Source organism: Chelonoidis abingdonii, chromosome 2 (assembly GCF_003597395.2).
Source record: "Chelonoidis abingdonii isolate Lonesome George chromosome 2, CheloAbing_2.0, whole genome shotgun sequence".
Classification (NCBI taxonomy): Eukaryota; Metazoa; Chordata; order Testudines; family Testudinidae; genus Chelonoidis; species Chelonoidis abingdonii.
The window spans coordinates 214,048,222-214,060,756 of record NC_133770.1 but is presented as its reverse complement, the minus strand read 5'-3'; the positions used below and the strand labels follow the sequence as shown (position 1 = coordinate 214,060,756).

The following is a 12,535-nucleotide window of genomic DNA, read 5'->3' as shown; positions in this document are numbered from 1 at the left end:
ACCATCGCCTCTGGGATTGCCATGCGGCGTATATCGTGGCTGCAGGCGTGAAGTCTGCCACCTGAACTACAGTATACCATACATGACCTACCCTTTGATGGCCAGGGCCTCTTTTCCCAGAAGACAGACCCTCGGCTTCAGAGTCTGAAGGACAATCGCGTAATTATGCGTTCGCTGGGAATGCATACGCCGCAGACTCAAAGACGATCTTTCCGGTCCCAACCTCAGCGCCCCTACCCCCTGCCTCGATCAAGACAGGACTTCACCAGAAAGCAAGGTCGTACCTCTCGCAGACGACAGTCTGGCCCTCAAGGGGGTAATAACTCTGGTCCCACCAAGCCACCGGCGGGACCGAAGCCAAACTTTTGAGCTGAGCACAAACTCGAGAGCACTGTACCAGTTACCGCCCAGGATCCTTTTCAGTTCGCCAACCGCCTTGCTGCATTCCTCCCTGCATGGTCCCAGCTAACGTCAGACCGTTGGGTCCTCCGCACCGTGGACTGTGGCTACTGTCTTCAGTTTGTTTCAACCCCTCCTACCCACCCTCCCTCCTCGTCCCTCTTCAGAGACCCCTCTCACGAGCAACTCCTTCTGCAGGAGGTTTCGAGGCTCCTTGCGATGGGAGCTAGAGGAGGTCCCAGAGGAATTAAGGGGCAAAGGGTTCTATTCCAGATACTTCCTAATTCCCAAGGCAAAAGGGGGCCTCCGGCCTATCCTGGACCTGCGAGGACTGAACAAATTCATCAGAAAGTTCAAGTTCCGCTTGGTGTCCCTGGGAAACATCATCCCTTCCCTGGATCCCAGAGATTGGTACGCTGCTCTCGACATGAGGGACGCATATTTCCTCATCGCGATTTACCCTCCGCACAGAAGGTACCTACGCTTTGTGGTAAATCGTCAACACTACCAATTTGCAGTCCTTCCCTTTGGCCTCTCCTTGGCCCCTCGAGTATTCACAAAATGTATGGCGGTAGTCGTCACCTACCTCCGCTGTCGTCGAATACATGTTTTCCCATATCTTGACGACTGGCTGATTCGAGGGACCTCCGAGGCTTAGGTCACCGCACATGTAAATGTCATCAAGGACCTATTCACCCGTCTAGGCCTGATTATCAATCTGGACAAGTCCATTCTGCTTCCTACGCAGAAGATAGAGTTCATAGGGGCCATGCTGGACTCCAATCTTGCAACAGCCAGCTTAACCCCACAGAGGTTTCAGACTGTAGTCTCCCTCATACAGCAACTACAAAGCTTCCTAACCACCTCTGTCCGCACCAGCCTCGCCCTACTCGGTCACATGGCTGCATGCACTTTCATGACAAAACATGCAAGACTCCGCATGCGTCCTTTTCAGACTTGGCTCGCCTCAGTCTATCGTCCACGCAGGGATGCCATAGACATCATAATCACGATCCCACCAAGTGTGCTGGGCTCCCTCAACTGGTGACTGACGCCCTCCCTGGTGTGTGCCGGTCGTCCGTTCCATCCGTCACAGCCCTCAGTGTCTCTGACAACAGACGCTTCCTCTCTTGGCTGGGGTTCTCACTTAGGGCACCTTCGCAACCAGGGCCTTTGGTCCTTTCAAGAGCTGGCGCTTCACATCAATGTCCGCAAACTGAGAGCGGTCCGACTGGCGTGCCAGACCTTCCAGCAGCATCTACAAGGCCGTTGTGTTGCAATTTTCACGGACAACACAACGGCCATGTATTACATAAACAAGTAAGGAAGGACGCGGTCTTCCCCCCTTTGTCAAGAGGCGATGCGACTGTGGGACTTCTGTGTAACCCACTCAATAGACCTGGTAGCCTCCTTTCTCCCGGGAGTCCGGAACTCTCTTGCGGATCACCTGAGCAGGTCCTTCCTGTCCCACGAATGGTCCATCCATCCAGACATCCTCCTTTCTGTATTCTGGAAGTGGGGCTTTCCCCAGATAGACCTATTTGCCTCCAGGGAGAACAGGAAATGCCAGGTGTTCTGCTCTCTGCAGGGTCGCTCCCCGAGCTCACTCTCGGACGCGTTTCTAATCCCCTGGGAAGGTCGTCTGCTTTATGCCTTTCCGCCCTTTCCCGTAGTCCACAGAGTCCTGCTCAAGCTCTGCAGGGACAGGGCCAAGCTAATCCTGATCACTCTGGCGTGGCCGAGGCAGCACTGGTACACCATGCTGCTCGACCTATCTCTAACGGACCCGATACCTCTACCACTCTGCCTGGATCTTATAACACAGGACTTCGGCAGACTTCACCACACGGACCTACAGTCCCTCCACCTGACAGTGTGGCTGCTGTCTGGTTAAACCAATCCAAATTGCGCTGTTCCACCCCGGTGCAACAGGTCCTCCTGGGAAGCAGAAAGCCTTCCACACAGGTGACATATCTCGCCAAGTGGAAGCGGTTCTCCCATTGGTGTGCCCAGCGTAACCTTATTCCCAAAGCCGTATCGGTCCCTATTGTCTTGGACTACTTATGGTACCTCAAGGAGCAAGGCCTGGCGCTCTCTTCGATAAGGGTGCATCTGACCACAATCTCCACCTTCCATCCTGGGGAATCGGGCAGTTCGACCTTCTTTCACCCTATAGTTTCCAGGTTCCTTAAGGGCTTGGAACAACTTTACCCTCCGGTTAAGCACCCTTCCCCTACCTGGGATCTCAACCTTGTATTAGCTAGGCTCATGGCCCCTCCCTTTGAGCCATTAGCCACTTGCTCGCTGCTGTACCTGTCCTGGAAGACAGCCTTCCTCGTCGCTATCACCTCGGCCAGACGAGTATCGGAGCTTCATGCTTTGATGGTAGACCCCCCATATACGATCTTCCACAAGGACAAGGTACAGCTACAACTGCACCCGGCTTTCCTTTCCAAGGTGGTCTCTGCCTTCCACATTAATCAAGACATTTTTCTACCGGTCTTCTTCCCGAAGCCGCACGCATCGCGCTGGGACCAACAACTACATACCCTGGATGTCCGCCGGGCCCTCGCCTTTTACATTCAGAGGACTAAACCTTTCAGATGTTCGCCCCAGCTATTTATAGCGGTCGCGGAGCGTATGAAAGGTATGCCTATCTCTTCCCAGAGGCTCTCATCATGGATAATGTCCTGTATCCGGACGTGCTACGACTTGACCCGCATCCCGATTGGCCATCTCACCGCCCACTCTACTCGGGCTCAAACCTCGTCCGCCGCTTTCCTAGCCCACGTTCCTGTCCAGGAAATATGCCGCACAGCTACCTGGTCTTCCGTCCATACTTTTGCATCCCACTATGCACTGGTCGAGCAATCGAGAGACGATGCCACCTTTGGCTCAGCGATCTTACATTCCGCAACATCTCGCTCCGACCCCACCGCCTAGGTAAGGCTTGGGAATCACCTGACTGGAATGGATATGAGCAAGCACTCGAAGAAGAAAAGACGGTTACTCACCTTTGTAACTGTTGTTTTGCGAGATGTGTTGCTCATATTCCAATTCCACACCGCCCTCCTTCCCACTGTCGAAGTAGCCGGCAAGAAAGGAGCGGCGGGGCCGGCAGGGGTATATATCTGGCACCATAGCGGCGCCACTCCAGGGGGCGCCCTGCCGGCTCACCAAGCGTTGCTAGGATAAAAATCTCCAACGAACGTGCATGCGGCGCGCGCACACCTAACTGGAATGGATATGAGCAACACATCTCGAAGAACAGTTACAAAGGTGAGTAACTGTCTTTTCTTGCTGCTGATGTTTTTCTACCATTTATTCTCCCATTTATTCTCCCAAAAACTTGTTCTAACTCTGGTTTTCAAAAATAACTTCTTGTAAGGGATAGGTCAGCAAACTCTTTTGTTTGTGTAAAGCTTTTTACTAGCAGAGATTTTAATTTAGTCTTCAAAAGTTGTCATGGTCTCTTTTCCTGCCCCCTACCTTACCCTACCCCACCCTACCCCACCCTTCCAAAATAGCTGTCACTTTATAGGTCTTTCCTCACTTGTTGATAAAAATCAGTTTTAGATACTTGGGTTGTAAATGTATGGTTCCCAGCTCAAGTGGGATATCATAACTAATTACTTAGTTCCTTTTCCCTTTTTAAATTTTAATTAATCTCTATGGTTCACCGTAGTTGTTTTTATTGCATAGGATAGAAATTAGAAGTTTTAAATAATTAATAGACAAGAACAGAGATTCTTCGCAAAATATTTCTGAAAATTGACCAGAGTTTATTTTGCCTTTATTCATTCTCGAAGGACTTTGACATATACCTCTGGTCTTAAAGCTAGTGAGTTACAGTTTTCTTTAGGGACTGCCCATTAATTTTTAGAATTAAGATTGACAACATATAAAAATTAATTTACCTTTTAAGCTATAAAGTTTATTTTGAGAACTCTCACTATGCCCTCCACATCACATCATTTTTTCTTTTTTTATTTTTCCTTATGTTTGTATATGAGTTATAAAGGTGGTAGATTACATGTTTAGAATGCCTTTTAGCATGATTGATCAGATTTCTTTGTGGTTATCTATATTTTATAGCACAATTCTTATGTTTGCTTTGCATCTTATGGGAAAGTCTAGTTTCAGTATCTTCAGTGGTTTACTGGTCAACACTGATAGTGCTGGTGACTTGTAAAGATCTGTTCTATTTATCTGGTGATTGCTATATGTCTATTTAAGCACATTCAGGAGACTAGTAAACAAGCACCTGCAAGGACAGAACCCCCTGCTTATTTCAATACTAGTATTCTTCTGAGGAAAGACCATGAGCATGAATTGTGCTAGATTGTTTGTTACCAAAGGTACCGTGACAGTTCAGTTTCTCTGCGTAACAACCGTAATTTGAAATAAAAGTCAGATAAAATTCTGAAGTGTAACCTCTGCTCTAAAATTGTGTATGTTTACAGGCCCTCCTCGTCAGTTGAAAGTGAAACCTGATTCTGAAATACTAAAGATTGAAAATGGGACATCTTTCCCCTTTCAGGTTGAAGTGTTGGATGAAGCAGGAAATATAACAGCACAACCAAAACTGATAGTTCATTGTAAGGTAGGCTACATTTAATGAATACTAGCACAGACTTCTGTTATGGCACTTACTTTAATAAAAAAAGTGCGGAAAGGATCTATTTTGTCCGTCAACCAAATGTAATATACTGGTAGTTTTCCAGACATCTTGAGATTTCATAGTAATTGCAACTTCAGTGCCACTTCTGCCACATAGTCCCTGACTAAATGGCAGAGGTACAAAAAGCTGACACATTAGAGATTAAGAAGATACTGGGATGAGGATATGTAATTACAGTATCAAGATACTTCAGATCATGCTTGTGTGTGTGTGCACACGCATGCGTGTATAGAGAGAGAGAGGACTCCTGCTTACATTTATTTGGTCTAGGATTAGCTAATGCCTCAAGTGAACTCTTAATATAAGAAATAACAGACTGTTATTTGCAATATATTGTATGACAATAATTATTTTTAGTATTGGTTGTTTAACTATCAGCAGACCACTGCAGAAGTTAATATTTTTTAACTCCACTAATCTATTTAATGTATTTAGATTTCTCAGAAATAAGCTCACAGCAGGCAACTTTAAAATGTTTAACAAGAATGTTTGCACTTAGATTTTCATGGGTGTATTGTTACAAACTTAACTTTAACCTTTTTATTTTATGAATGAGTGATAAGTGTTCTCTCAATTTTAGAGCATAAATCTAAACAAATCTTAACTTTTGAGTGGCATGAATCACTGTTTGGAAAAAAATAATTAAAGGCAAAATATTTTAAATATGCTTAAAGATGAAAATGCAGGCTAATCTGTATAAAAACAAATAGTGTATTATTCACGTCTCATAAGGGCAGGTCCACACTAAAAACTTCTGCTGGTATAGGTATGTCAGATAAAGGTATGGAGAGCTTTGTTTGTTTGGCGGTGTTTTGTTTGGTTTGGTTTTCTAGTGACATTTTTATATAACAGCAAAACCCCTAGAGTAGATGCAATTAAATTGGCATAAAAGTGCTTTTTGCCAGTATGCTTATAAGCTACACTGACAGTATAAGATGTGTACACATGGAACTGTTTGCCGTAGCTATATCAGCAAAAGTTTTCCAGTATAGACTGGACTTAAATTATTAGGATAATATGAGGGGTTGTTGAAAACCAATATTTAAGACTAAGCTACCTTCTTTCTATAACCAAGGAAGGACTAGTGCCCCTTCATAATATGTGTACTTGTATGTATTATTAAATATACGTTATTAAACGTGTATGTCAGTCACAGCTGTAATCCTCATCCTCCTAGGCCTCTCCTATTGTTTGTTCTCTGTTGCTGTGAAAAGCCTGATTTTGGATTCAAGATTCTTGAAGGCGTGGACCTCTCATTTTACCTGTAAAGAGCCATTCTTACCTTTGGTGTTGTGTAACTAATATTTTAGCTTATTTACATGCTACTATTATTTATTTAAATGTAATTTTGCATTTTAAATAGTTTGTAGGTGCTCCAAATCTTCCTGTGTATGCTGTGGATTGCAGTAATGCTGGGACAAATATTTTAACTGGACCAGTTGTGCATGTACAGAATATAAAGAAAGACCAGATGCTCAAAGCAAGGATTGAAATACCTGTAAGTATTGCTCTGGAGATGCATGGAAATGAAAGCGGTAGGGATGAATTTAAGTGGCAGGCTGCAACTTTTTGAACTTCACAATAAGGAGGGGTGCTATATGCCAGGCAGTTAAAGGAGGCCAGTACAGAGTTACAGGACTCCTGCCCTTTAACCAGTAACTCATGTTAGACCATCTTCGGGGGCTCTTTCTCCCCGCCTCTGCTCCATGCAAAGGGGTTAAAGACTACTAAAGGGAACCTCTGTCTTAGAAGACTTCAGGTGTCCCTTTCTTCTTACAGGCATAAGGTCCACCAGTGAAATCCCAGGTCTCATTTACCTCTGGGAGCTGGCGCTTCTGGCCTCTACCTACACTAGGCACCAGCTGCAAGTTGTGATGAACTAAACGTCCTATGCTGTCTTCTAATGTTAGACTTTCCATCTCAACTCCTTTTGTCTAACTGCCTTCACAGTGTTGCCGGGAAGGCAAAATACAGACCAGATCTCTACCAGTTTGGCCCAATGGTAAAAACTTCCTTCCTAATCCCCCAAATAGACCATTGATTAGACCCACCATTGTGGAAGTGCAGCTCAATATACTGTCAGTACAGGAAGGCAGGGAGGGTGGGGCAGCTATGATGCAACTGAAAATGGCCCCAAAAAGCCCAGGATCACTTTAAATCATGGAGATGGGGAGTGCAAGAGCCAATCTGTTCCTCTGTTCCCTGCCCCCCACCCCTGCCAGCCACTGGAAGGCAGAGAATCTCCCCCTCCCTCTTCCACCTATTTCAGAGATACGCAGAAGGGATTTGAGATTTCTAGGCTGGTATGTTCCTCCCGAGCTGAGTTTCATTGCCTTTAGTGTGATCAAACATCATATCCCCATCTTTGAGCTGGGGGCAGGGCATTTTGCTATACCTATGCATTAATACTTTTAGAAAGGAGTATTTTTTTAAAAAAATAGGCAAAAGAAGGGATTGAAGAAATTGCATTAGTTAAAAATAATTTTTCCTTGGTATAGTAGGACTAGTTTAAAGAGCCTTGGAATACTTATCTAAAAAGCACAAGATAAACACACATTGTATGTATAGAATGGACAGCTGCAAAATGTGTCAAAACTGCAGCTATTAACATTTACAAACAGAAGACAGTAGTGAAGGAGTTTGTTGTATACTCTGTTTTTGTGTTAGTTAAAAGATTTTGTTTTTTCATCTTCTATTCCTATCATCTTGATGTTTTTCTGTATTTCATTTTCTTTGTATTTCATTATAATTGTTAATATGAAACCATTCTTTATTCTAATTCCTGTCATTTAATGATCCGCTCAGCACAGGTTGTTGTTTCTTTGTAGTTCAGAGAAACTTGTCTCTGTCCACAGCCATTATCACATTTAACCCAATAGTTGAAGAAAACATGAGGAACTTTAACTGGTTTTATCTTGAAATCTGAGGAGATTAGTTAACTTGTAAACTCCTTCTTCCCTTAAAAAAATCAAATCAAATCTTTATTTTCCAATAAATTTGCTTTTTCTGGCTTTCAGGCTGGTAACTTCCATGGCATGACTCTAATATAGTGAATAAGCAAGATTTCAATTTTCTTTAATACTTAAACACTTATCTGTGCTACTACTTGCACTGAGGAGTCAATTAAATGTTCTCATCATACCAACTTCATAGTGACCTTTAAGTATACATCATCTCTGATTTCTACAACAAAAAGTTAGGAAGGATTATTGTGGTAGCTCCCATATCCCATCAAGTGCAGAATGAGGTTTTTCCACATGATGTTGCCTCTATAGAACCACATTCTGTAAGTCAAAAGTGCCTAGCCATGTGGTCAAGGAACCTTCCCGAAGAGTGATTTCCTCTGAAGTTTCTTTGAGCTGAACATTACATAGACCAAAGGTTACAAACAATCTGCTTCCTTTTGCTATCCATCAGTCCATATCTGACTACCAGCTGGAGTATTCATAGGTCAAACCTGTCCATTTTCTTGGTGTAGATCTAATTAGAAGTTGTTTAAAACGTCTTATAATGATAGGTTTAGCATAGGCATGAGTCTGGTACAGTATTAGTTTTCTTTCCAACTTGCATTGAATTTATTGTGACTTCTGGTTGCCATGGGCCTTACCCAAGATGGTGGATCCATCTAAGAAAATAGGATTTAAGCGGTATATGTCTTAATTTTCAGTATTCCCTCACTTCAAATGGTGTGAAAAGTGTGTCTTTTTTTTTTTTTTTAATGCTGTCTGGGAAGAATGTATAGCTAAAGCCTGTGGTACCTGAAAGATCTCTTAAAAAGGATATGAAGGATTCTGAAGGCACGTGATTCTAGATATACTATTTCAAAAAGGTGTTTATGAGCACAGTGGACATTGCCATAAAGTCTGACCTGAAATCCCAAAATGAATGGTTTTCTCTGGCAATGGAGCTACACAGTGACCTACTGAAACCAATTCTACCCGATAAATGTAACAGTTGTTCAGAATAAGCTAAAAAAATCCCCTGTTAAAGTGCCAGCGATTCCAAGAGACTGCACAGTAAGAAAATGTTCTTTGAGTTCTGGTTCCTGCGTGTATTCCACTGTGGATATGCATGTGCCTGAGACCAGAGAATTCTAACAAGTAATGTCCATTGGAAATGTAGATAGTAGTTGGAATCCTCACTCCAGAGAATCATCTGATCCCCCAGTGCAGGACTCAAGTTATCCCCAAGCTTCCAGGCTTTAAGAATTGCATCTCCTGCCCCTGCTTCTTTTCATTCAGTAGCACTGCCTCTACTGCATTGGATAAGCCCATATCTCCATTAAGTACAGTATATGCCACTCCTTTCCCAGCCGAAAGCAGTACGCACGAAAACTCCAGCTTTGGAAGTATCTAATGGAATGCGCCAGGGAGCCCCTGTCAGATCCAGGCTGGGGAGAATCCCAGGTACATCAGCCTAAGACATCAAGGAATACGCCTCCTCGCTTGATGTCTGACTCAGGACCAGGAATGACTAGAGCCAAGGATCCTTCATCTGACCCATCTCACGAGTAAAAGGCACTCTCTCATGAGCATAAAAACAGATTCCTTTCTAGATCTAAGAGTAAGGATCCCTTCCGGGCCCCATCCAGGTTGGGCAAATCCTTGCACACAGGGCACAAGGACTTTAGTTCTCTTAGGCCTTGTGGCCATGATCAGAAGGTACATAGGAGCAAGGCTTCTTCAGTACCACTCCGAATGTCATCGACACTGACCACAATACCAACTAAGACAAAGCACCTGGACCCGAAGGATTGTGAACCATTGGTACCGACAGTTACTACATGGTTGAAGTCTCCTTGATTGGTGCTACTGTCAGATTCCCCTAAAGAACCACCGGTTACTAAGAGACCCTTTACACTGACTCCAGTGGTACGAGGTGACAAGACACAGCCTTCTAAGTCTCCACTGCACAGGATATCTTACACCACTGCACAGGATATCTTCATTCTCCCAGACCCACAGTCTCCCCTGTTGTCGGGATCGACCCTCACCAGAGAGATTCTAACACCCAGAAACAAGCCCATTCCATTAGCTACTCATGGCTTCATGACATGGGTACTGATGGCACTTCAGATGGAACTGGACCTGACCTTCTCATCATCAGGAGAGTCAGCTGTACCAGTGGAACTATCCTCCCCTCCACCAAGGGAGTTCAGCTCAGACAGAGGATCAAGAGTCTCCTACTACCAATCTCGTCTATATAAGTAAGGACCTGCTGCTAGGGACCAATTCTTCCCAATAGCTTGGTGACTGCCACAACATACTTTTGATCCCTCATACTGATGTTACTGGGGGCCATGGGGCCTGTACACATAGCATCTGGAATCAGTGTGATCCAAGAAGAAATCTTTACACCTCCTTCCCTCCAAGAGGTCAACCAGAGCTTCCTGAGCCTATGCAGGAGGAAGATGATAAACCAGATCTGCTGGTACCAGTAACAGCATATCCTTCATCTTCCTTGCAGTCTCATAGTTTCTTCTTGACAACCACAAACAGTTCCAAGAGCTGCTTTAGAGAGTAGCAGAAGAGCCTCAGATTCTCTTAGAGGAGATCCAGGACTCCAACACAAGTGCCTGGACATTCTACAGCTTACAGGATCTAGATGAATAGCACTCCTGGTCAATGAGGCAATTCAGGAACCAGCAAAATCTTTGTGGCACATACAACCTACCCATTCTTCTTACCCTAAGACAGCAGCAAAAATTGATACTTTGTCCTGGCTAAGGGAGTGGAGTTCTTGTTCTCCCACCCTGCCCTGAACTCCCTAGCTGCCGAAGCAGTGGTGGAGAGGACTAAAAACATCCAAGCATTTTGACCTTATTGGGAGAAAGATGTTTACTTCCACCAGCTTCCAATTTAGAATTTCCAATTATCAGGCCCTCCTGGCAAAATGGTTTTTTTGAATTATTCTAAATTCCTAGTCTCTAAAAACAGGTTACTCCAGGAGAATAGGGCCTGACTTCACAGCTTTTTGATAAGAGCATATTAGTGGCAAGAACCTGATTACAAGATGCAGTTGATGCTGCTGATACTGCTTTATGATCACAGATGACTGCTAGAGTGATGCATCAGGAATCTTGGCTATACTCTTCAGGGTTCCCCAGGTAGTTACAGAACACCATGCATGATTTGCCCTTTAATTAAATCAGTCCTTTCCACCAGAAGACAGACAAGTCTTTGCATTCATTAAAAGACTCCAGGGAACTCCTCTGCTTCCTGGGTGTATATATGCACCAGTCTGGAAGAAAGTAGCATAAGCAACCTTGCAAGCCAAGGCCTTTGTCACAGCCTTTCTATCACAAGCGCATTTATGAGCTACTTTGCAAATGGCAGTGGGTGCAGAAATGAAGATACATTGTCCAGTACACCTCTTCTGCAGCTACCTAGCCTCACCATCCCACCTCCCCAACCAAAAGGTACTTTTGACAGGACACTAAAGAGCTGCAAACCAATGTTCATGACATCTCCACCCAACTCAGAGATCTACTTTGGTGGATGCCTAGCACCGTTTTCCCACAACTAAGGGCAATAACAACTGACAACTGGTCATTCCTTTAGCTAAATAGAGGTTCACCTGACAGCAGTCAGCACGTCACCCTCCAAAGGATGGCTTCTCTATCTTTACTCACTGAGTCACCTCCCAATCAAGTTCTTAAAGGTCTTAATTAGAACTTCCCCCCGGTTATAAGACCAAGTGCTCAATTGCACCTTAGTTCAGTACTTTCAGCACTTACCAAGCTACCTTTCAAACCCTTGTTTAGCTGTCTGATGCATCACGTGACTATGAAGGTTGCTTTCCTCGTTTCCATCACCTTGGCCAGATGGGTAGGTGAACTGGAGTCTCTAATGGCAGACACTCTTTAATGGCTGAGTCATTACACTACCTGAATCTATTTCCTTATGATAACTATCCTTACACCTCTTGTCAACTGTTTGTAATTGACCATCTTGATTATCACTACAAAAATTTTTTTTTCCTGCTGATAATAGGTCATCTTAATTAATCAGCAGCTTCTCTGTATGCATATATATACTCTTCTTATATGTTCCATTCTATGCATCCGATGAAGTGGGCTGTAGCCCATGAAAGCTTATGCTCAAATAAATTTGTTAGTCTCTAAGGTGCCACAAGTACTCCTGTTCTTTTTCCAGATACAGACTAACACGGCTGCTACTCTGAAACCTGTCTCACTTTACACTGTATTTCATAAAGACAGGGTCTCACTATGACTACATCCAAAATTCACCCTTAAAGTAGTTTTGGAGGTTCACATAAACCAGGCTATCCACTTACCTCTCTTCTTTCCAAAACCCCATACTTTCAGCATAGAGAAGAAACTAGAATCTTTCAACGTGAGATGAGCTTTGGGATTTTACCTACAGAGAAGAAAACAGATCAGAAAGTCATCTAGACTGTTTCTTGCCATAGCAGGTCTAGCCTGAGGACAAGCTG

At 44.0% G+C, this 12,535-nt stretch overlaps 1 protein-coding gene across 3 annotated transcripts in view; it reads left to right on the top strand.

Moving 5' to 3' along the window:
- The window catches only part of SMCHD1 (structural maintenance of chromosomes flexible hinge domain containing 1), a 187,044-nt gene that overhangs the window by 95,676 nt on the left and 78,833 nt on the right, over nt 1–12,535 (top strand). For all 3 annotated transcript variants that reach the window (XM_032772509.2, XM_075062953.1, XM_075062954.1), the window contains exons 23-24: nt 4,863–5,002; nt 6,444–6,578. In XM_032772509.2, the coding sequence (XP_032628400.1) occupies nt 4,863–5,002; nt 6,444–6,578 (275 nt within the window). The remainder of the gene's footprint in view (nt 1–4,862; nt 5,003–6,443; nt 6,579–12,535) is intronic.